Source organism: Cyprinodon variegatus, unplaced genomic scaffold, assembly GCF_000732505.1.
Source record: "Cyprinodon variegatus isolate N-32 unplaced genomic scaffold, C_variegatus-1.0 Scaffold77, whole genome shotgun sequence".
NCBI classification, from domain to species: Eukaryota; Metazoa; Chordata; class Actinopteri; order Cyprinodontiformes; family Cyprinodontidae; genus Cyprinodon; species Cyprinodon variegatus.
Genome location: NW_015150530.1, coordinates 1,397,807 through 1,400,513, shown reverse-complemented (window position 1 = coordinate 1,400,513; position 2,707 = coordinate 1,397,807). Strand labels below are relative to the sequence as shown.

Below are 2,707 nucleotides of genomic sequence, written 5' to 3'. Positions count from 1 at the left end.
ACCTGTGAGTTCATTATATGTCATAATAATAAATAATGCCACTTATTGTCATGACAGGATGGATTCAACCATAAGGAAACGATTCTTTCAATTTTCTGATATAAGTATTGGTGGTGAATAAGAAGCCTCTGCTGCTTTGGTTCATCATCACAAGAGGTGGTGACATAAATATCAAAAAACATTATCAATTAAATCTAAATAAATTATTTTAGTTTAGACCCTACAGCTGGAAATCTGCATAAATTTAAACTTTTAAAATACTGAAGACATGAAAAAAGGAAACTTTAGATAATTAACAATTTATTATTACATGACCAGTAACTTATTTTACAGATCTCTTGATTTCAGCTCACAGAAGAACATAAAAACTGTCCATGTGAGGAAATGCATCAAGTTGCAGCATGAGAAAACCAAAACATGGTAGAATTAGTTAAGCCTGTGCAGCCAGCATTCTTGCTCTCTCCTCTCTATAGCCTTTGAGGAGCTGGTTGATGAGGGTCAGTTCATTCTCCTTCCTCACAGGATAAAGAGGTGGAAAAGGGTTGCCTTTGTACTCCAACACGGCCATCTTGGCTCTGTCCAGGTTCTCTCTGTTGGGGATCCGGGCCATCCGTGTGTAGCCAGTCGACTGGTTTTCATAACGCGGAGCGAGGACTTTAAAGAGCTTTGGAACAAGGTCCTTCTCCTAAACAGAGGAATCAGCAGGCAAACATTAAAATCATCTGTGTTTTCCTTAATCTTGCACAGTTTTTAAACGCATATGGATGAAAAAAGCTGCAGACTCATACCGTGAGCCAAAAATTGGCCATTTTCATTGCTTTTTCATCGGTGTCTCCTTTCTTGGCATAGTCAATGAGCTGGGAAGGTGAAACAAAAAACATCTCCAGTCAGAAACACCTTTAGTCAGTTGGTTCACATTGTGCTTCATGATTACATATATATACCTATAAAAAATAAGGGAAGTTTTACATGAGGGTCAACAAACCCATTAAATCGGTAAGACTACCTGAAGCTAGAAGTTGGAAGTGTGTGTTATTTAATGATCATGACTGTAATGACTGGTTAAATTACTTAACTATTCAGAGAGAAACTAAAAACACCATTACCAATTCTGTCAAGATTTCTACAATATAATTTCTTATTAATTTATTGCAGTTAAAAGAGCAGACATGACATTAATACATTTTTCTGGGATGGTTTAAAATGTTCATTCATTCAATAAATTATGGAAACAACCTATTTGATACTGTAGTCATATGTTTAAGAATATATCTTTGTTTCAGTAAATCATTCACAGTTCTGTGTTTCAGCATACCACCTATTTTCAGTCTTACGTTTGTGGGAGGGGCAGAAAAAGAGCAAAGAATTAAAGTTACAAGTTAACCATATTCAGTGTCTAAGAAATGAACAAATTACAATAAGCATGGATAAAATGATTTATTTAATGACTCAAGTGGAACGTTTAGTTCTCCATGCTTCATCAGTAAAAATAATAATGCATCTGAACAAGTATATGATAAAAAAACAAAACTGTCCTTTTAGATCCTTTAAAATATTCATACTGCTGCTACTATTAGTTGTCAGGTTCAGAACTGAATGCTTCGTCTGTATGTTGATATAAACCTTTGAATTAGAGGGACATTTGGGTCAAGAGGGAGAACAGTTTCTGCTAACTAGGATGCATGTTTAAATATCCTCAGAGCATAACAGCAGTTTGGAGAGTTTAGGCCTGTGCAGGAGCTCCACCTTCTGGGTCGACTTTGATTTTTGGACTGAAAAATTTAAAGGGATTGCATAAAAACTTAGAGAGATGGAAACCATCCTCAGCAAGTAAATATCTGCTAGGGATCCTTGATGTGATGAGCATCAGACCAACACAGAATGACTCTTTATTTGCATTTACCAGCAAGAACTTTGAGACTTTAAGAGTTGTGCAAAAAATATACCAAGTAAAAATCCAGAAAAGACCTTAGGGGCATTTTATGTTGTTTATGTTTTTCTATTGGACTAAATTCCACTCTGTCATAAAGTTAGTGTTTTTTGTTTGTGAAAAAACATGGTAAGGAAGTTTATTTTGAAACTTTATATACCGGTAATCTTAATTCACCAGCTTTACCTACAAATCCTTAAAACCAGACATTTACATCTATCAAATAAAAAGACTCGTAACAGTTTTTCATAGCGATTGACCGATACACATCTTCTATGGCTGATGTCAATACCGATTATTTGGACAGTCTAACTGATCCCTAAAATGTGCTGGGGATATTTTTGGGCCGAATCTTGGAGCCAATATCACATTTTCTACCTTTATTTAATTAATAAAAATGACCCCCTGGTGGCAGTTACACAATTCTCAGTCTAAACAAAATAGATTTTTTTCACAAATCAAAGAAAACCTTAAAAATGGATAGCAAGTAGTGAATTTGGTTCCATTATCATTGTAAGCGAATAATACGCTTTCTAAATTAAAATGTTAAACCAATAAATTTGAGAAAAAAAGAAAAAGAAAAAAAGGGAAAGTAAAAAAAAACAATCATAATGGAAAAAGATAACTTTCATAGTTCATTTTTTTTTTATCTAAAATTTAAACTTAACTGATTTTTAAATTTTATTTGTTTAGTATGGGAAGAAAGTCAGAATTCAGATTTTTTTTCTCAGAATTCAGACTTTAATCTCAGAATTCAGACTTTAATCTCAGAATTCA

General features: G+C 33.8%; 1 protein-coding gene across 1 annotated transcript in view; it reads right to left on the bottom strand.

Annotated features, from left to right (window-relative positions):
• Positions 1–283: 283 nt before the first annotated feature.
• Positions 284–2,707, bottom strand: part of mrpl17 (mitochondrial ribosomal protein L17) — a 6,268-nt gene continuing 3,844 nt past the window's right edge. Inside the window, exons 2-3 of the mRNA XM_015372842.1 lie at positions 789–857; positions 284–685 (exon numbers count right to left, since the gene is read on the bottom strand). Coding sequence (XP_015228328.1) covers positions 431–685; positions 789–857 — 324 coding nt within the window. The 3' untranslated portion in view covers positions 284–430. The remainder of the gene's footprint in view (positions 686–788; positions 858–2,707) is intronic.